The 20,278-nt window shown below is 38.4% G+C and overlaps 1 protein-coding gene across 1 annotated transcript in view; it reads left to right on the forward strand.

The window, feature by feature from the left end:
* The window catches only part of Catspere (catsper channel auxiliary subunit epsilon), a 130,699-nt gene that overhangs the window by 8,652 nt on the left and 101,769 nt on the right, over window positions 1-20,278 (forward strand). The window contains exons 3-5 of the mRNA XM_074048792.1: window positions 8,920-8,993; window positions 9,259-9,328; window positions 18,439-18,509. Coding sequence (XP_073904893.1) covers window positions 8,920-8,993; window positions 9,259-9,328; window positions 18,439-18,509 — 215 coding nt within the window. The remainder of the gene's footprint in view (window positions 1-8,919; window positions 8,994-9,258; window positions 9,329-18,438; window positions 18,510-20,278) is intronic.

Below are 20,278 nucleotides of genomic sequence, written 5' to 3' on the forward strand. Positions count from 1 at the left end.
GAGGTTCCCACCCAATAATGAACAAGTGGGGAGGGGCAGGGGTGGTTCCCAGCCAGGTGAGGGTGGTCTGGTCCATCCCCAGGCAACCTACATCAGCCCCAAACTTTTCCTACTTCCAGCCTGCCTTACTTTCATATATGTTACTTTGTTGATTCTGGCATGAACTGTCACTTTTGAAAAATCTGATAGAAATCTGATATTCTTTTGTTAGGATGCCTAAAGGATTTCTTTTGTGTACATTTGAGGCTAGCAATATCTCCTTAGAGACTACTTTTGTGTGTGTGTGTGTGTGTGTGTGGTATTGGGGTTTGAACTTAGGGCCTACACCTTGAACCACTTCACCAGCCCTTTTTTGTGATGGATTTTTTCTAGATAGAGTCTCACCAACTATTTGCCCAGGCTGGCTTCTAACTGTGATCCTCCTGATCTCTGCCTCCTGAGTAGCTAGGATTACAGGTATGAGCCACCAGTGCCCAGCATAGATGCAAGTTTTGATAATATAATATACATTTTTGTGGTTTATTTATGAATATTTTGTAATTTCCACAATGATTTCTTCTTCACTGAATCATTCAGAAGTACAGGGGTTTTTTTTGTTCTGTTTGTTGTTTTATTAAGGTTACAAATATCATAGGATTTTGTCCTAGCTATGCTTCTGAGAAATTCTAATTTTATTTCACTAATATTAAAAACCATGGTATACCAGATAATAATTCATTGAAATTAGTTAAGACTGTCTTTATAAATGTAGTCAATTTTGGTAAAAGTTCTATGTGAGATTCAAAACAATGTATATATTTTATACATTAGCAAATTTTAGGTATGTATGTATTTATTTGTTTCCTTGTTTGGTTTCTATTTGGTGCTGGAATAGAACCCATTGAGCTATACCCCTAGCTCCATATATACTTTAAATATACATATCACCAAGTTGTTAATTAAATGTTGAACATTTCAAATTTATTTTATATCTTTAGATTCTCTCTCTCTCTCTCTCTCTCTCACACACACACACACACACACACACACACACACACATACACACATACACACTTATACTCTCAACCTGGGGATGGAACCCAGGGCCTCACACAGCTAGGCAAGCCCTGTACCATTGAGCTACATCCTCACTCCTTTCCTAGGTTTGTTTTTTAGTTTGTCTTTTTTTCATCTTTGTTTTTATTTCTTCATAAGCGTACATTTATAGCACAAGGGGGTACTGTGTACTTTACAGGTTCACCTGCCCCCATCATATTCTCTTAGCCCTCTTTTTCAAACTGTATTTAGTAGGTTTCATTATGCCATCTTCATATGTATATATAGGTACACTTTTTGCACTTATGTCTGATTTCATCATTTTAGTACACATATGAATGAAACCATGCAATATTTAGCCTTTTGAGCTTAGCTTATCTCACTCAACATGATGATCTCTGGTTCCATCTATTTTCCTCCAGACAACATGCCACATTTTCTTTATCCTTTCATTGGGCACCAAGGCTGATTCTACTTTGGCTACTGTGAATAGTGCTGTTATAAACATGGGTGCATGGGTATGTCTCTTGTATGTCAATTATACTACTGTTGATATATGCCAAGGGTGGTATGGCAGGGTTGTAAGGTAGGCCTGTATTAAGATTTATCATGAAACTCCATGTTGATTTCCATAATCACTGCACTATTAAACATTTTTGCCAACAATGTATAAGGGTCCATTTTACTTAACATCCTCACCAGCATTTGTTGTTTTTTGTCTTCATGATGATAGTCATCCTGACTGGGATGAGATGGAGTGTCATTATAACAAATGCAAATTTTTATTTGCATTTATGGTTGAGTATGTTGAACATTCATTCCTTCATGCATTTATTGGCCATTTATGCTGCTTCTTCTGAGAACTGTCTGTTATGTTAATTTGCCCATTTGTTAATTGGATTGCTTGTCTTTTTGGTATTTAATTTTTGAGTTCTTTGTATATTCTGGATATTAGCCTTTATCTGTTGAGTAGCTTGCAGAAATTTTCTCCATTCTATGGGTTGTCTCCTGATTCTAATAGTTGTTTCATTGCTGTGCAGAAGCTTTTTAATTTGATGCAGTACAATTTGCCTTTTTTTTTTTGGTGGTTCTGGGGTTTGAACCCAGGGCTTAATACTTGCTAGGCAGGCACTCTACCACTTGAGCTATTCCACCAGCCCTGTTTTGTGTTGGGTATTTTCAAGATGGGATCTTGCTAACTATTTATCCATGGCTGGCTTTGAACTACCATCATCCTGATCTCTGCTTCCTGCATAACTAGGATCGCAGGCATGAGCCACCAGCACCTAGTTCCATTTGTTAATTCTTGCTGTTATTTCCTGGGCAATTGGAATCGTCTTCAGAAAATAATTGTCTATGGCTACATCTTCCATAGTTTTCCCCATGTTTCCTATAATAGTTTCAAAGTTTCCGATCTTACATTAATGTATCTTTGATGCATTTTGAATTGATTTTGTACAGGGTGAGAGATAGGGGTCTAGTGTCAGTCTTCTGCATGTAGATAACCTTTTTTCCCAGAGCCATTTGTTGAAGAAACTGTCTTACCTCCAATGTATGTTTTTGGCTCCTTTGTTAAAAATCAGATGGCTGTAGCTGTGTGGATTTATTTCTGGGTCTTCTGTTCTGTTCCACTCGTCTTCATGTCCATTTTTGTGTCAGTACCGTGCTGTTTTTGCTCTGTAGTATAATTTGAATCAGGTATTGTGAAACCTTCAGCATTGCCCTTTTTTGTTCAGGATTGCTTTTGATATTTGAAGTCTTTTATATTTTATATTAGGGCATAATTATTTTATGCCCTAATTTTAGGATTGATTTTTCTATTTCTGTGAGGAATGGCATTGGGATTTTAATGGGAATTGCACTAAATCTATAGATTGCTCTTGGTAGTATAGCATTTTCACAGTGTTAATTCTACCAACTCACGAACACTGGAGGTCTTTCCATCTTCTGGTGTATTTTTCAGTTTTATAGTTTTCCTTATAGAGATCTTTTACTTCCTCAGTTAAGTTTATTCCTAGGTTTCTTTTTTTTTTTTTTTAGGCTATTAAGAATGGGATCATTTTCCTGATTTCTTTCCCAGCCTATTGAATGTTGGTATATAGAAAAGATACAGGTGTTAATTTTATATCCTGCTACATTGCCACAAATGTTTATCAGATCTCGTTTTCCAGTCCAGTGGAATTTTTTCTTTCTTTCTTTCTCTTTTTTTTTTTTTTTTTTTTTTTGTGGTACTCAAGACCTCACACTTGCTAGGCCAGTGGAAACTTTACGGTCTTTTAAGTATCTGCAGATAGGTGTAATTTAACTTCTTCTTTCCCTGCTTGAAGCTCTTTCATTTCTTTCTCATTCCTGATTTTAGGGGGAATGATTTCAGTATTTCCCTGTGTAGTACAATGTTGGCTATAGGTTTGTCATATATAGCTTTTATTTCATTGAGGTACATTCCTTCTGTTCCTAGCTTCTTTAGAGATTTTATCATGAAAGGATGTTGAGTTCTGTCAAAGGGTTTTTTTGCTTCTGTTGAGATGACATGTGGTTTTGTCCTTGATTCTGTTTATATGCTGTGTTACATTTATCTATTCATGTATACTGAACCATCCTCATTTCCCTGGAACAAAACCTACATGATCATGGTGTATGATCTTTTTAATGTGTTGCTGAATTTGGTTTGCCAGTGTTTTATTGAGAGTTTTTGCATATTTGTTCCCTAGGACCCTGATTTATAATTTTCTTTTTTGTTATGTCCTTTTCAGGGTTTGCTGTCAGGTAGTACTGGCTTCACAGAATGAGTTTGGTCATGTTTCTTCCCTTTCTATTTCATGGACTAGTTTGAGGAGCATTGCTGCTGGTTCTTCTTTAAAGGCCTGATAGAATTCAGCAGCGAATCCATGCAGTCCTTGTTTCCCTTTGTTGGAATCCTCTTAGTTACTACTTCAATCTCATTGCTTGTTATAGATCTGTTTAAGTGGTTTATATTCTCTGAGTTCAATTTGGGTAGGCCAAAATGCATCTGGAGAAATTTCTCCTAGATTTTCCAGTTTATTAGATTATAAATTTTCAAAGTACTCCTTAATGATTCTCTGGCATTCATTGGGTTGTATTGGTATTTGTTGTGATATCCCCTTTTTTATCTTTCATTTTATTAATTTTGGTCTTTTCCCTCCTTCTTTTGGTCAGTTTGGCTAAGAGTTTATCATTCTTATTTGTTTTTTCAAAGAACCAACTTCTCATTTCATTGATCCTTTGTTTTATTCTTTTTGTGCTTTCATTTTTTTGTTAGCTTCCAGGAACGTTTTTATTTCCCCCTTTGTTTCTTCGATGATCCACTGGTCATCTAACAATGTATTGCTCTATCTCTACATGTTTGAATATCTTCTATAGTTTCTTTTGTTGTTTATGGTTTTATTCCATTGTGGTTTGGCAGAAGACAGGGAGTTATTTCAGTTTTCTTGTATTTGTTAAGATTTACTTTATGCCCTAAAATATGATTTATTTTGGAGAAAGTTCCATGGTTTGCTGAGAAGACTGTGATGAAATATTCTGAAGATTTTTGGTAAGTCCATTTGGTCAATTGCATCATTTAATTCTGAAATCTATTTATTGTCTGGATGAGCTTTCTATAGGTGAGAGTGTGAGGTATTGAACTCTTCCACTAATATTGTGTTGGGGTCTATCTGTGCTTGTAAATCCAGCAGTGTTTGCTTGTTTTTGTTTTTAATGCAATAGGATATGCTAACATTTGGTGCATATATGTTAACAGTCATTAGCTCCTCTTGATGGATTATTCCCTTTATCAGTATGAAGTGACCTTCTTTGTCTCTTCCAACTCATCTTGGTTTGAAGTCTTTTTATCAGGTATTGACTATTGTACTCCTGCTTGCTTTTGTGCTCCATTTTCTTGGAAAATCTTTTTCCATCTTTTTATCATAAGCCAGTCTGTTTGTCTTTTTCAGTGAAATGTATTTCTTGTAGGCAACAAATGGTCAGGTTTGGGTTTTTAATTCACCCCCCCTCAATGTCTTTTGATTGGAAAATTGAGACCGTTAACATTCAGAGTTACTATTGGAAAGTGTGTAGTATTTCCTGTCATTTTGTTGCTTTTATGATGTTTGTTTCTTTCCTAATCCTCATTTGCTTATCTACTTGTCTGGCGGAATTTGTTCCTTTCTATATTTTCCTAATTTCATTTATCTTCCTCTTCTGTGTGTCAGATTCCTTGTAGTATCTTCTGCAGTGCTGGTTTAGTGGTAATGAATTCCTTTAGTTTTTGTTTATCATGGAAGGTTTTTATTTCTGCCTCAATTACGAAATATTACTTTTCTGAATATATTAATTTAGGTTGACAGCTATTTTCTTTCAGGGCTTGGAATATGTCATTCCATGCCTTTCTTGTTTTTAGTGTTTCTGTTAAGAAATCTATTTTATTCTGATGGGTTTGCCTTTAATATGACTTGTCACTTCTCTCTTGCAGCTTCCAATATTCTTTCTTTGTTCTGTATGTTTAGTATTTTAACTGTAATATGTCTGTGTTTCTTTTCTGATGTTGTCTGTTTGAGTGTTCAGAATGCTTCCTGTACCTGGATCACCTTTTCTATCTCAAGATTGGGGAAATTTTCAATTATTATTTTATTGAATATATTATATCCTCCTCCTTCTATACCCATAATTTGTAGGTTGTTGTTTTTGTGGTATCCCAGGAGTCTTGCATGTTTCATTCACATTTTCTTAGTATTTTTCCTTTGTCTCTGTCTAGTTGATCTAATTCCTTCACTTTATCTTTAATCATGATATTCTGTTTTCAACTTATTACATTCTATTAACAAGGCTTTCCAATGAGTTTTTTATTTGCGTTACTGAGCTTTTCATTTCCAGGATTTCAATTTGCTCTTTTTGAGGATATCTTTATTGAATTCCTCTTTCATATCCTGCAATGTTTTTCTTATTTCACTCAGTTGTTTATTTGAATTCTCTTGAATTCTTTCAGTTGCTCATTTGTATTCTTGCTGAATTCACTCAGGTGCTTATAACTGTCCTCTTTAGTTCTGTTCATCATTCTTATTGTTATTGTTTTGGGTTCATTGAAATTTCATCTGCATCATTATTGTTCAAGTCCTTGATTGTGGAATTGTTGGGTTTTGGTGGAAACACATTGCATTACTTTTTTATATTAGTTGTGTTTCTACTTTAGGATGTATACATCTTAGAGCAAGTTGTTAGTTGGAAGTTTAATCACCTGTGGCCTTTCAGTTTAAAAAATCTGAATTTTGAATGTAGTGGCCAGGTCGAGGTACTATTTCTGACCACTGAACTGGGGAGTATGGCTCAGTAACCAAGCATTTTCCTATGTGCTCAGAGTACTGGGCCTGATACCCAGAACTACTCAGATTAAGGTGGACTAGCTCAGATTGAGTCTCTTATAAAGAACAGGAATTTGTCCACTTCTGGGCTGCTTTCAGTATAGAAGCTTCCCTCCTTTGTGACTGAGAGTATCTGTTGACTGCAGGGAGCTTTACAACCTGTGAGTTGGGCAGGTTCCCACTTGCTCCTCACATTCTTCTACTCTTGGTTTGTGTCCCCCACAGGCAGCAAGTGTCCAAGCCTCTGGGTGACTCCTGAATGTATCAGAGAATAAGAGGAATAAATGGGTCACTGAGATTTGCACTGGCTGGGTGAGAGCTGAGGGACCTAGTCATTGCCTGCTGGTCAAGCAGTTCAGCAACCTGTGGGCAGGAGACTGTGGAAGTTTCATGATTCAGGGGGGTCTAGACTTGGGACTCTCAGTCATGACTGTCAGGAAACACATGCCAGGATGCAGTTTCCAGGGGTGGGTCTCTGTGCTTTCAGGCTCCCTGTTGGGGAAGGAGTGTGTGGCTATCAAGTGATGTGGAGGGTCTCAGTACAGAACTCTGACCCACCTACCAGTCAACATACACAGCCAGGAGCAGGCCTTGAGGGCAAAATACTAAGCTAGCCACAGGCCTGGTGCTTTGTTTCCACTCAAGCCTCAGATGACAGGACTGACTCCTGGCCAGGGGGAACACCCTTCACTTCTCCTGAGCTTCCCCACTCTTGAATTTCTCTGTGGGACCAGATCAGACCTTCTTGTGGCCATCTCTCACCCAGACTGCACGATAGAGGTCCCAAGTCTCCCTAAATCAGGATTGTTCTTTGTTTTTAGGCCTCCAGAGTAAGTAAGGTCTAAAACAAGATGTTACTATGCTATCCCCTTCAAGATAAAGAGAGCAACAGAATGTCTTTCTTCCCCAAGGTTAGCCTTCCGCACCAGAGCAGTTACTGTTGCACAAATCCCTGGAGTGACTTTAAGGCCTATGGGAGGTGTGGATTTATCTTGCAGCTAGAATTGCTAGTCTCTTGCCTGGGTCATCTGTCTTACCTTGTGATGGAGTCTTCAGCTTCCCCTCCCTTTCCTGGGAAGCCATGGATGGGTTTGGAACTGTTCACTGCTTTTTCTCTCTTGCCTCTGTTTTTCCATGCTTTTCTGCCATTCCTGCTACCTCTTTTGTGATTCCTGATTCTCTTCCTCTCTTTCTGTCTTCAGCACATAGCCTCTCCTATGTTACCTGACTCTTCTCATTCATGGAGTCAAAACAGTAGACCTTTCTTTTTCACCATCTTGCCTTACCTCTCTTGTTGTCTGTTTGTTTGTTGTTTTGGTTTTTTTCTTTGGAAGCACTGGGGTTTGAACTCAGGACTTTGTGCTTACTAAGCAGGTGCTCTACCACTTGAATCATACCCTCAGCCCTTTTCTTTGTTTTGAAACAAGGTCTCACTATGTAGTCTAGGTTGTCCTTGAACTTAACATCCCCCTGCTTCTGCCTCCCTGAGTACTGGGAATTACAGGTGTGCTCTACCATTCCCTGTCCTCTTTTATCCTCCTCTTCTTTGTTTGTTTGTTTTTTTGGTGGAACTGGGGTTTGAATTCAGGACTTTGCAATTACAAAGCAGGAGCCACTTGAGCCACACCTCCAGTACACTTTGCTCTGGTTATTTCTGGAGATTGCATTTTGAGAACTATTTGCCCAGCCTCGAACCACAATTCTCCCAATCTCAGCCTTCCAAGTAGCAAGGACTATAGGCATGAGCCATCACTGCCCATCTTATCTTCTTATATATTGTTGTTAATTCTAAAATAGCAAATTATGAAACAACTGGTATTATTATCTTCATTTTTAACTAATAAAGATGATGTACCTTTTATATGTGCATGTACAGAATTCTTGTGTAGCAAATAATAAGGGGTGAAATTGAATTCCAACTCTGGCTGATAAGACGACCAGTGCTGAGTCTGACTGAAAAAATTTTCAGAAAGTGATACTTCAAGGGAGGAAATAAAGAATCTATAAATGAAGGAATAAGGAAGAGGGGGAGAAAAGTAGCTTTAGAAGTGAGGAAAGGCAATTGATAAAGTCACAATGATTCTAGTTGGTGGTAAGTACATGATAACATTTCTAAATTAAAAGTGACTATTTTTCAAATGAAGAACCAGGACTCATTTGACCTTATCTGCAGAACCTATCAAAGTGATGGTCTCCTCCTCGACACTTAGACTATTTCTGAAGTGAAATAAAATTAAAAAGTGTGATGGATTTAGGAACATTGCTCAGTGGTACAGCACAGGACTTGGGTACAATCATCAGTACCCAGAAAAAATAGTTTTATAAGTTTGTAGATTTTTGGAGGGAGTAGTGTAATGTCCTGGAAGCGATATTTCCTTTGGTATATTACTTTGTATAATTTAAAAGGAATTGAATTTTAGTTGTCCTTCTATAAATAATAAGAGCCAGAAATTTGAGCCCTACAGCTGAACCCAGGTGAATATTTTCGAAGCAGATTTTTCATCTGAACTCCTTGCTTCTTTTTCAGATTAGGTTGGTGTATGAAGGAACATCATTTTCTGAGTGGACTGTACCAGAGAACTGCTATGTCCACGATAAAAGGTGACGTCCTTGCCCTGAATGTCAAGGCATGTGTGTATTTATGTGTAAGAAAGCATCGACAGAGTGATTTGGTGTAAATTACCTTCCAGTAAATTGATGTGAAAAGAAAGACAAATCACTTTGAAAACAGAAGTAAGACTGCTGTATTTATCGTTTTCAAATCAGTGTACAATTGAAGTTCTTAGGCTTAATGACAGTGGGAGAGCTTTCACTAGCCTTGGATGTGTGTAGTCATCGCTTCTCTCCTGTGCTTCTTCTACACTAGCTCGCCCGTTACAGACTTACGCTGTTCTGCCCCTGGTGTTTATACCTTAAAACCAATTGTTACAGGCCCGGTAAGTTGATTTTAATGATTATTTATTGAATTTTGAATGATCACCACTTTTACATTTTATTTTGCCTTTTTTTTTGAGCTTTTCAACCTAAATTTTATCTGTTGTTAAATAATATTAATTATAACTACCAATAAGAATAATTGGCACTATGTTAGTAACTTTTTTGTTTGTCTTCCTTTGTTTTGTGATTTCTGGTGTTTTCTGGGGGCACTGCTGGGGATTGAACTAAGATCCCCATGCTTGCCAGTGCTCGACCTCTTGAGGCATGCCTCCAGTACCTTTTGCTTTTGGTTTGTTTTTCAGGTAAGGTCTCACATTTGTGCTGAGGTTGACCTCAGACCATGATCCTACTTCCATCTCCTACACAGCTGGGACTACAGGCCTGTGCCACCACTTCTCACTTGTTTTTGAAATACAGTCTCACTTACTTTTGCCTGGGTCTACCTCCCAAGTAGCTACCATTCTAGGCACGCCTCACCAGGCCTGGCAACATGGCATTTATTTTTTTAAATTATTTTACTAGTGTTTATTAACTGTATAAGTGAGCATTTTCACTGTGGTATTTCCATACGTACCTATAACACACTTGGGTCATACTTGCCCCTGTTACTTTTTCTTATCTGCTCTCCCCCCAACCTCACTTTTTAAATAACTTTCCTACAAAAATTTTAAAAAGGTTTTAGTATGACATTTTCAAATGTGCATACACTGTACTTCGAATCATATTCTTCTCCTCATCACCCTCTTTTCTCCTCCCACCTCACGGTAGCCCAACCTCCAATCGCCTCCCTTTATGTTTATGTCCTTTGTTTGTTTGTTTTAGATCTAGATTCTGCATATGAGAGAAACAATGCAATATTTGACTTTTTGAGTTAGGCTTACCTCATTCATATCCAGAATATACAGTGATGCTGCAATGATCTCCAATTCCACCTAATTTCCTGCAAATGACACAATTTCATTCTTCTTTATGGCCAAATAATACTCCACTGTATAAATATACCACTTTTTTTTGGTACTGGGATTTGAACTCAAAGCTTCATGTTTGCTAGGCAGTCAGTTACTCTACTACTTGAGCCACTCCACCAGCCCTTGTTTGGTTTGTGTTGGCTATTTTTGAGACAGGGTCTCACTGTCATTGCCTGGGTTGGCCTCCAACCACAATCCTCCTGATTTCCGCCTCCCAAGTAGTTAAGATTACAGGCGTAAGCTACTGGTGCCCAGTGTTGAGCATATCTTCTTTGTCCATCCATATGTGATGGGCACATAGACTGACTCTATGACTGTTTTTTGTGAATAGTGCTGCAGTAAACATGGGTGTGCAGGTGTCTTGTGCTGACCTATTGGTACGTGCCCATGGAAGGGCACTATATCACTTGATACTGATTTCCACAGCAGCTGCACTAATTGACATTCTCACCAACAGCTTACAAGGTTCCTCCTTCCCTTTCCTCCTGATGATAACCATTCTGACTAGGGTAAGGTGGAACTTCAGTGTAGTTTTTCTTTGCATTTCCTTTATGGTTAAGGATATTGAACATTTTTTCATGTGTTTATTGGCCATTTGTAATTTTTTTGTTTTGCTTTATTTGTGTATTTATTTTTGGCAGAACTGAGGTTTGAACTCAAGGCCTCACTCTTGCTAGGCAGGTGCTCTACCACTTGAGCCACTCCACCAGGCCTGGTTTTCTTTCTTTTTTTTCAAGATAGGGTCTTATGAACCATCTGGCAGGTGCTGGCTTCGTACCTTGATCCTCTTGATCTCTGCTTCCTGAGTAGCTGGGATTCTGTGAGCGACCGGCACCTGGCTGCTATTTGTAATTCTTTTGAGAACTATATGTTCAGGTCATTTGTCCATTTAGTAATTGGATTATGTGGTTTTTTTGGTGTTTAATTTTTTGAGCTCCTTGTATATCCTGGATATTAATCCTTTATCCAATGAATAGCTGGCATAGATTTTTTTCCCATTCTGTAGGCTGTCTCTTCCCCCTGATAATCATTTCCTTTGCTGTGCAGAAGCTTTTGAATCAGATATAATCCCATTTGTCAATTCTTGTTCTTATTTCCTGGGCAATTGGAGTCCTACTCAGAAAGTTGTTGCCCCTGTGCCTACATCTTCAAGTGTTTCCCCATAGTAAACTTTCAGGTCTTACATTAAAGTCTTTGATGCATTTTGAATCAGTTTTGTATAGGTCTGATTTGAAGTAGAGGTTTAATTTCAGTTTTCTATATATGGCTATCCAGTTTTTCTAATGCCATTTGTTGAATAAGCTGTCTTTTTTCTCCAAAGTATGATTTTGACATCTTTGTCGAGAATCAGATAGATATGTGGATGTTGTTCTGTGGAATTATTTCTGGGTCCTCTGCCATAGTGCATTGGTCTACGTTCTGTCGTGTGTGTGTGTGTGTGTGTGTGTGTGTGCGCGCGCGCGTGCCCACACGCGCATGCATGTGACACTATGTTGTTTTTGTTACTGTGACTCTGGAGTATAATCTGAATTCAGGTATTGGGATGCCTCCAGCCTTACCCTTTTTGCTCAGGATTGACTTGGTTGTTTTGGGTCTTTTGTGCTTCCATATAAGTTTTAAGATGTCTTTTCTATTGCTGTGAAGGATGACATTGCAATTGTGATGAGGATTGCATTGAATATGTAGATTGATTTTGGTAATATAGTCATTTTCACAATATTCATTCTACCCAGCAATGAACATGGAAAATCTTTCTAATTTCTTCTTCAATTCATTTCTTCAGTATTTTATGTTTTTAATTGTAGAGGCCTTTTACCTCCTTAGTTAAGTTTATTCCTAGGCATTCTTTGAGGCTATTGTGAAAGGGATTGTTTTTCTGATTTCTTTCTCAGTCTGGTCATGATAGGTGTTCAGAAAAGCTTCTGATTTTTGTATGTTGATTTCATATTGTGCTACTTTGTTGATCTAAGAGTTTTCTGGTTGAATCTTTAGAGTCTTTATTTTCTTCATTTTCTGTTTGTGTACCTTTTGTTTCTTTTTCTTGCCTTATTGCTCTGGCTAAGAATTCAAGCACTATAGTGAATAAGACTGGAGAGAGCGGACACCCTTGTCTTATTCCTGACTTCAGAGGAAATGCTTTCGGTTTTTCTCTATTTACTATGATATTTGTGGTGGTTTGTCTTACATAACCTTTATTGGGTTGATCTTTGCTCCTTCTATTTCTAGTTTCTTTAGAGTTTTTATCATGAACAGCAACTGAATTTTGTCAAAGGCTTTTTCTGCATCTATTGAGATGATCATGTGATTTTTTTTGTCCTTGAGTCTATTTTATGTGCTGTATTTTGTTTATTGATTGTGTCTGTTGGACCATCCTTGCTTCCCTGGAATGAAACCAACTTGATAATAGCATATGATCTTTTAATGTGTTGTTGAATTCAGTTTGCAAGTGTTTCATTATGAATTTTTGCATTTATGATCATCTAAGAAATTGGCCTATAGTTTTCTGTTTTCATTATGTCCTTGTACAGTTTGGGTATCAGGGTGACCCTGGCTTCCCTGAGTTTGGGAGCATTCCTTCTCGAATAGTTTGGGAGTGTTTGAACGTCTGGTAGAATGCAGCAGTGAGTCTGTCCAGTCCTGAATTTTCTTTTTTGGGAGAGCCTTTATTACTACATCAGTTTCATTGTTGGTTACAGATTTGTTTGTTCATAGGCTGTTGGTTCATATTTTGTAGGTCATATATGCCTGGAAGTTTATCCAATTTGTTCTTATTTTCCAATTTATTGGAATGTATGCTTTTAAACTATTCCCTGACAATTCTCTGAGTTTGTGATACTACCTTTTTCCTCTCTAATTTCATTAATTTGGGCGTTCCCTCTGTTTAGTTCAGCTAAGGGTTCGTCAATCTTTATCAAAGAGCCAATTCTTTTTTTCACTTATTCTCTAATTAGTCATGTAGTCTCCAGTTCATTAATTTCTGCCCTCGTCTTTATTATTTATTTCTGTTTACTAATTTGAGATTTGGCTCAGTCTTGTTTTTCTAGGAGTTTGGCATGCATCATTAGATTATTTATTTGAGAACTCTCTGACTTTTAAAAAAAACATAGACACTCATAGCTATAAACTTCACTCTTAGAACTGCTTGTGCTGCATCCTATGAGTTCTCAAATGTTGTATTTTGGTTTTCATGTGACTTTAGTCATTTTTAAATTTCTTCCCTGATTTGTTCAATGACCCACCAATCATCAGTTGTTCAAAGTGTATTGCTCAATCTCCATATATATCTGTGTAGTTTCTATAGTTTTTCTTCCTACTGATGTCTAATTTTATTCTATTATAATCTGATAAAACTCAAGAAGCTATTTCAATTTTCTTTCTTTCTTTGAGGTACTGGGGATTGAACTAAGTTTCTTGGACATGCTAGGCAAGTATTTCCATTTAAGCCATGCCCCCACCCCTTTTGCTTGTATTTTGTTTTTGAGAGAGGGTCTCACTGAGTTTTTCCAAGCTGGCATTAAGCACACAATGTGCCTGCCTCTGCCTGTGGAGCAGCTGAGATCTCTGGCCTACACCACCATGCCTGTCTTCTTATAATTGTCAAGACTTGATTTGTAGTCTAAAATTTGATGTGTCTTGGAGAAAGTTACATGGGCTACAGAGAGGAATGTGTGTTCTGTAACTGTTGGGTAGAGTTCTCTGTGCTAAGTCCATTTGCTCTATGGTGAGGTTTGAGCCTGAAGTGTCTTTGTTGATTCTTTTTGTCTGGATGATCTATCTATTAATGAGAATGGAGTATTGAGGTTTCCTATTATTACTGCTATATTTATCAGTCTCTTTATATACAATACTACTTGCTTTATGAAATTGAATTTGCCAACATTTGGTACATACACATTTACAATTGTTATATCTTCATGATGGACTGTTTCCTTTAATAATAAATAGTGACCTTTAGTCTTCTGAATAATTTTGGCTTGACATCTACTTTGCCAGATATGAGCATAGCTACTCCTGGTAGCTTTGGGTTTCCACTTGCTTGGCATATCATTTTCCATGCTTCCAGTTTCACTCTGTGTGTATCTTTGCCAGTGAAGTATGTCTATTGCAGTTGACAAACAGTGGATTTTGTCTTTGATCAAGTCAGTCAATCTGTGTCTTTTAATTGGAGAGTTAAGACCATTTACACTTAGGGTTATTACTGAGAGGCTTTGCTGATTCCTGTAAATTTTCTTTCTGGCTGATTTAAGTTACTGTTTGTCCCTTTCCTTCTTCCTTGTTCTATGAGCATGCCCCATTCTCTTTCCTTTTTCTCATTTGTTTATCTATACTGCTCCTGAAATTTATTCTTTCCTGGACTCTCATTTTTGACTGTCTTTCCTTCTCATCTGTGTTCAGGATTCCTTTAAGTATCTTTGGCAGTGCTGGCTGAGTGGTCATGAATTGCTTTAGTTTGTGCTTATTTTGATGGTATTTATTTTCTCCATTGATTTTTAAAGGATAACTTTTCTGGATCCTGGATTTTAGAGTTTCTGTGGAGAGATATGATTCTAATAGGTTTGCCTTTGTAAATAAATTGGCATTTTTCTTTTGCAGTTTTCAATATTTTTTCTCTGTGATCTTAGCATTTTGACTTTAATGTGACCTGGAGAGGTTCTTTTCTGTTCATGTCTGTTTTGGGGTTCTTTATGCCTTCTGTATTGTGATATTCATATCCTTCACTAGTTTCAGGAAATTCTCTGCTATAATTTCTATGGATAGGCTTTCTATGCCTTTAGGCTTGTATCTTAGCTCCTTCTTCTAACTCATGGATTCTTAGGTTTGGTCTCTTGGTCATGTCCCAGAGTTCTGGAAAATGGTGGTTATGCTTGTTTTTATTATTATTATTTCTGCTTGATTGTAATCATTTCCTCAACCTTGTCTTCAATCCCTAACATTCTTTCTTCAGCATGGTCTAATCTATTAGTGGTACTTTCCACTGTGGTTTTTTACTTGATTTATTGAGTTTTTAATTTCCAACATTTGTTTGTTTGCAGAATCTCAGATCTTTGCTGAATTTCTCATCTATGTTGCTGACTTTCTCATCCAAGTCTTTTTTTGTTTGTTTGAACTCAGGGCCTCATGCTTACTAGGCAGGTGCTCTACCACTTGAGCCACTCCACCAGCCATATCTCATCCAAGTGTTGAATTGACTTCCTCACTTCATTCAACTATTTGTTTCAATGCTCTTCAAGGTCATTGATCATTTCTAAAAGTATATTTTTTAATTCTTTTGCCTTCAGATACTTCAGTGCCTTTGGATTCAGTTATTGAGGACTTATAAGCTTTTGAAGGACTCATATTACCTTGCTTTTTTGTATTTCATATGTTTTTTGGTCGTGATTTACACATCTGTTGGGATGGATATCTCTTCCAATTTGATTTGGTTTACTTAGTGAACAGTCTTCTCTTGAATGCTCAATCTGCCTTACCCCTCAGAGAGGAGAAAACAAACCACCATAACAGCAACAACTGTGTTGGCTGGTGCAGTGTGTAGTCTGGGGCCAGGCCCATAGAGGATCACTTGTGAGCATCAGTGCTGCATTCACTTTAGCTGCTTTCCTCCTTTGCAAACCTAGAGCCACTACTGGCTCTAACAAGTTTTGCAGTCTGTAGGCTGGGTAGCTTCCCTCTCACTCCATACCCCCATCTGTTCACCCAGGAGAGGCAAAGGTTTAAGCCAAGGGGTTTCCCCTGAGTGCATAAGAGAATGGGCAGAACAAAAAGAGCCCTGAGATCTGCATGGGAGAGAGAGAACTAAGGAAACCCCCATGCTCTGCCTGCAGGTTTCAGAGCTGTCAGTTATCCTCCAGCAGTAAATCACCCTGCAGGAGGGAGGAAGCTTAGGAAATAGCAATCTGCTGGACCTGGGTTCAGCAGAGAGGCAGCAATCCTCACGTGGGTGTGGGCTTGGATCTCTTAGTCTCTGCAGTGATACACAGATGATGGGCTCCCTCCTCACCACAGATCACTGGGCCCTTCACAGCCTAACTCCCTGCTGCCCAGACTTCTCTTCCTGCTGGTCTCAAAGCTTTCAGATCCCACCCAGGAGTAAATCACCCTGTGGGAGGGAGGAAGCTGGAGAAATAGTATGATCTGCTGGATCTGGGTTCAGCAAGGAGGCAGTGCCAGAGAGCAGTCCGCTGGCTCAGCCTCAGGCTTGGATCTCTCAGTCTCTGTGGTGATACACAGTGATGGCACTTACTCTTTGCCACAGAGGGTGGAGCCACTGACTACCATGCCCCTGTCATCTCAAGCTCCGCACTGCCCAGACTTCTCAATGGGTCCAAGTCCTCCTGTCCTCCTCGTAATGACAGCCTCCCCTGGCTGTGTCCAGCCCAAACACTGTAGCAGGGGTTGTGTCTAGGCTCCCTGAGTTGCAGTTGTTCCTTGTTTTCAGGCCTCCAGAATAGCTCAGTCTCTGACAGTAGGCCCCATCTCAAGATGGTGCTGGTCTATAGCTCTCTGAGACCTGCAGAGCAACAAAGTAGGTTTCTTCCTCAATGCTGGCCTGTCAGGCAGGAATACTCAGCTTTGCACTGAGTCCCCACTGGATCTAAGACTAATGAGAACTGTCAGCTTGCCCTGCAGCTTGGACTGCCAGTCTGTCACCAGGGCCACCTATTGTACCTTGTAGTTGTGGCTTTGGCTTTCCTTCCTTCCCTGGGGAACTGGGGTTGGTGCTGGGGACTATTTCCTGCTGCTGTCTGGGTGGCCATTCTGTTTCTGTGTAACTTTTCAGATGTCTGTTGCCTTTTTCATGGTTCCCATGCTCTGCCTCTCTTTCCCTCTTTGGAAAAAAGTCTGTCCTGTTACCCTGACTCCTCTCCTTCATGGTCACACAGAGGAAGCTTTCAGATACAGCCCTTGCCAAGTTATAAATTAGAAATGATCCCTGATTTTTCCTTTGCCTTATTCCTTTACTTACTTGTGGTGCTGGATGGAATTTAGGGCCTTGAGCGTGCCACACCCCCAGTCCCTATCTGAGCCTTGTTATTAAGAAGTGTGAAAATCTGAGCCACTACCTACTGTTAATAGTGTTCTCAGAGAAGTGGTTGTCACGTCACATCACACACGCCAGTGACAATGCCCAGGACTGAAGGCAGTTTCTAGGAGATTTGTTTTTTCCTCCATTTTATTTAATTCAATGCAAAAGAACTTGTGAACACATATGAACGAGACTGATACTGAATCCTCTCTAGTTTGACAAACAAAACCAACACAAAATAAAGCATTTTAAGGCATTGGCACTTTCACTAACTAGCTATATTGCTAGCTAGCAATGAAATACCGCACACATCACTGACAGCTGATGTTCCCACACGGTGTATCTGCAGAGGCCTGTGACGATTCCTGCCTTTATTCTGGAGCTTGTGCCTTCTCTTCAGTTAATTAACTTTATTTTCAGGGCACATGTAGACAGAGTGATGTGGGAGAGAACAGGTGAATATTAATGAATTTTTGATCCTTATAGACCGAAAAAATTTGAATTTGGCTTTTTGAGTCTATGAGTATTTACAAGTTTTAAGAGCACAATTCATGAGGTAGTAAAGGACCCCTTTCCCTTTTGTTCATGTTGGAAACCCACATAAATATGTAATGTATAAAAATAAGAACACAAACATACACACACATGTCACTTAGGTGTCTGAGTGTCTCTTGATCATACAACCAGCTGAGGAAATACATTAAACCTTTGAAATATTCCATAACATTCAGTTGTAACAACCAAAAGCATTTCCACACATTGCCAAATGTTTCCTGGGGAACAAAATCACCCCCAATTGAGAATGGCTCAACCAGAAAATTAATTGAATTGTACATCAGTGAAGAAGAAAAACATAACAGAAACAATAATGACAGCAAACCACAAAATGTCTTCTAAACTTGTCACACTTTATAGTGCATTAATAGTTACAGAGGGTAGCTGAAGACTTGACCAAGTACTGCATGTACATAAATTTAGTCTAAAATATATCAATCCCTCTTCCTCTGATCTCAGATAAGTAACTTAGTTCCTCTGAGACTTTTATGCTTATGTTCATATTTGCACTTATTTTACAATTACGTTAGTATATGACAGTGTCTTTTGCATTTTCTTTCAGGAAGAAGAAGAAGAACGCTATTTACTTTTGGTTGATTCTTCTGTTTGCTTTATGTGGTATTACACAGTTGAGTAAGTAATGCAGTATGAAATACAAAGAAAATTAATACTTTGAGAGTATTTAGCTTTAAATTACAAATGCCTTATCTGTATTGTGGTTTTTGTACAAGTTTTCATTCACAAACTAAGATATTCTCAAATATATTGCCAAAGTGAATTTTTCAGTAGAACAACAAATAATAAAATAACAACAGCAACCACAGTTTGAACACATACCATGTCTACATGTTCATACTTTACATACGTTGCTTTTCTCAATTTTCATAATCACATATATGAAGTATTACTATCTTTATTTAATAGATAATAGAAATGTAAGTTTGGATGGGTTAAATGGGACAAAAAAACACAAAGCTACTTAAAGATAGCATTGAAATTGGATTCTGGTTTTTTAGACTACAGGGCTCATGTTTTTCCACTGTGTACATTCCCAAAGAATTTCCTTTGTCTTGCACATCCCTTCAAACCCAGTTTAGCATGAGAGTGAATGAATAGCAGCAAGAAGAGAAAAGAGGTATAAGAACATGCCATAAACTCTATTGTAAAATTATGCAACTAGTGAAAACAGCGTCAGTGAATCAGAGCACGATTTAGTATCACAGACAAGGCAGTATCCCAAACACTGAACACATAGAGCTGTATGTTGTGGCCCCTGCCTCAGGGTGAATGGAATATACCTTTTGTTTTAACCCACTTAACATCCATTCTGTTGGAGGAACCTTGTCTCCCTGTTCTATGATGACACTGTTAATTTCTTCATGTGATTTTTATGATCCACATTTCATTGGCTGCAGTCCTAGTCGAGGATTGGCCAGTGACCCAGGCAGTCAGGTACAGTCAGAATCCCGTGTACACAGCACACATGGTTATTGCTGATAGCTTCATTATCCTGGGACACATGTCCCTTCCTGCCAAATGGTTCTGCAGTTTAGGTACATTTAACTTGGAAACCCTGTGCCAGGCTGTAAGTTCTGATGATGAGGGTGCAGCAAGCCCCAGCAGGTGTACACATGGATATCTCTGAATTACTGCCACCTTCCCAGAGTCTCACTGAGAAGCGAGGATGGATGGAGTCTTTGCTACTCATGAAAAAGTCAGGCTTCTGCCCTTGTTGGTAGTTTCACATATGCCAGTCACCAGCTTTCCCTCTGTGGTTCTGAAATAGTTCAGAAATAGGTAAATGGCAAATGTGGAGATCAGAAATCCCTGCTACAGCCAGGTTAAGAAGTAGCATCTGCCATTATGGCCAGATGGCTATTTTCATTTTCATTTTCTTCTAAAACTTTTTCATTTCCTCATGCATTTCTTCAGTGACCTACTGATTGTTCAAAAGTGAATTGTTCCGTCTCTGTATGTTAGAACATTTTCTGTAGTTTCTCCTGTTACAGATTTATAGTTTTATTCCATTGTGTCTGATAAAATACAGGAAGTTATTTCAACTTTCTGTATGTCCTAAAATATGATCTATATTGGAAAAACTTTCATGGGCTGCTGAGAAGAATGTGTATTCTTTGGGTTAGAATATTCTGTAGCTGTCTGTTAAGTCCGTTTGATCTATATGTTGATTAAATCTGATGTTTCCTTGTTGATTTTTTTTGGTCTGGATGACCTATCCATTGGTGAGAGTGGGGTATTAAAATCACCCACTATTACTGTGTTGGGGCCTGTCTGAGCTTTTATATCAAGTAGTATTTTCTTTATGAAATTGGCTATGTCACATTTAGTGCATATATGTTTACAATAGCTAAATCCGCCTGGTGGATTGGTCCCTTTATAATATG

This window comes from Castor canadensis, chromosome 11, assembly GCF_047511655.1.
Source record: "Castor canadensis chromosome 11, mCasCan1.hap1v2, whole genome shotgun sequence".
Classification (NCBI taxonomy): Eukaryota; Metazoa; Chordata; class Mammalia; order Rodentia; family Castoridae; genus Castor; species Castor canadensis.